Source organism: Aplysia californica, unplaced genomic scaffold (assembly GCF_000002075.1).
Source record: "Aplysia californica isolate F4 #8 unplaced genomic scaffold, AplCal3.0 scaffold00175, whole genome shotgun sequence".
NCBI lineage: Eukaryota > Metazoa > Mollusca > Gastropoda > Aplysiida > Aplysiidae > Aplysia > Aplysia californica.
Window position 1 is genome coordinate 564,350 of NW_004797445.1, and position 1,311 is coordinate 565,660.

General features: G+C 39.2%; 1 protein-coding gene across 1 annotated transcript in view; it reads right to left on the minus strand.

Annotated features, from left to right (window-relative positions):
* LOC101850415 (octopamine receptor beta-1R) overlaps positions 1-1,311 on the minus strand; it is a gene marked incomplete at its 5' end in the record, with an annotated part of 12,124 nt that overhangs the window by 1,294 nt on the left and 9,519 nt on the right. Inside the window, 1 exon segment of the mRNA XM_013082459.2 lies at positions 380-562. Coding sequence (XP_012937913.1) covers positions 380-562 — 183 coding nt within the window.

Genomic DNA, 1,311 nt, shown 5'->3' on the forward strand with positions numbered 1-1,311 from the left:
CCACACACACACCGTATTAGCCCACTCATTAAAATTGCCCTTGCACTACAGTAACGCGACTACCTTTAACTTTAATCAAACTTTCATCATAATTATTATACATAGGCAAATGTCCCCGCACATCGATTTAACCTGTGGTAAAACCCAATTCTGCCATATTTTTTTTTCTTAAGAAATACTCGACTTGTTCTTCAAACTTGCGAAATAAGTCAAGTTGAAATACTAAAAGTAAGGACACTCGAATCAAAGACTAACAAAAAGATATATTAATACACGCAAACGCACCCTTTACCAATCCCGAAAAAGCAGTAAAAGAAGCCCCCAAAAAAAATCATCTGCAACAACAATACCAACGACAGAGTAAGGAACCCTGACACACCTGTAGATGTGCACATAACAGTAGCACATGAGTGCTGTGGGAAAGGCAAACATGACGAGGAAGGAGACGGTGCTGAATCCTTTGTTTGGGAAAAGCGTGCAGACGTGAGTCTCCAGGCCACTGAGACATTCGTACAGATCCTCCAGGCCGAGGCGGTGCCAGTGAACAAGGATAGGCAGGAAACTGAGGAGAAAAAATGTGAGGGGGGGGGGGGAGGTTAAGACTTTCATCACAGTGGGCTCCAGTGGTTTAATAAATGCATTCTGTCACACACAAAAAGTTGAAACAATGTCAATGGGCGATAGTTGTTTTCAGTGTCCTTGAGCAAAACTCTAGCTAAATAAAGAGTCAACCATACAGCCCTGCCCTTTGAAGACCTGTGTACTGATTATGATCATTGAGTACATTTGTTTGACTTGCTGTCTTTTTTTGTAATGTGGTATTTGTTGTTTGCGTAAAGAGGATCACATGGACACAATAACGATCATGCAGTGCTAGAAAAAGCAAGACAAAGACAACGAAGGGAAATAAGAATCGTAGGATCTACCAGTGATGTCGTTCAATTACCCGCTGTGATGTCTATATTATGATACATTTGCTTTACAATGGCAATACAAGACATTGGAAGGAAAAAAGGGTCACGCTCTTACTCTTACATTATTTCATTTCCCACATGTAACCAAGACAAAGTCAGGGAAAATGTGACTTTAGCCTGCTTGTCTTCTACTTGTAAGTTCATCAAGAGACTGTAATTTACATTTTATTGTCTCGGAATTAGACAGTCTACTGTACATTTTTTATAGTGAGACACGCTTTTGCCCACCGGCTGACTACAGCTATCATTTATATTATTTATCTGTTATTAGAAAATAGATTGCATAGTTTTGTTCCTCAGAGAATTTCGTCTCGAACATAATAATAATAATAATAAT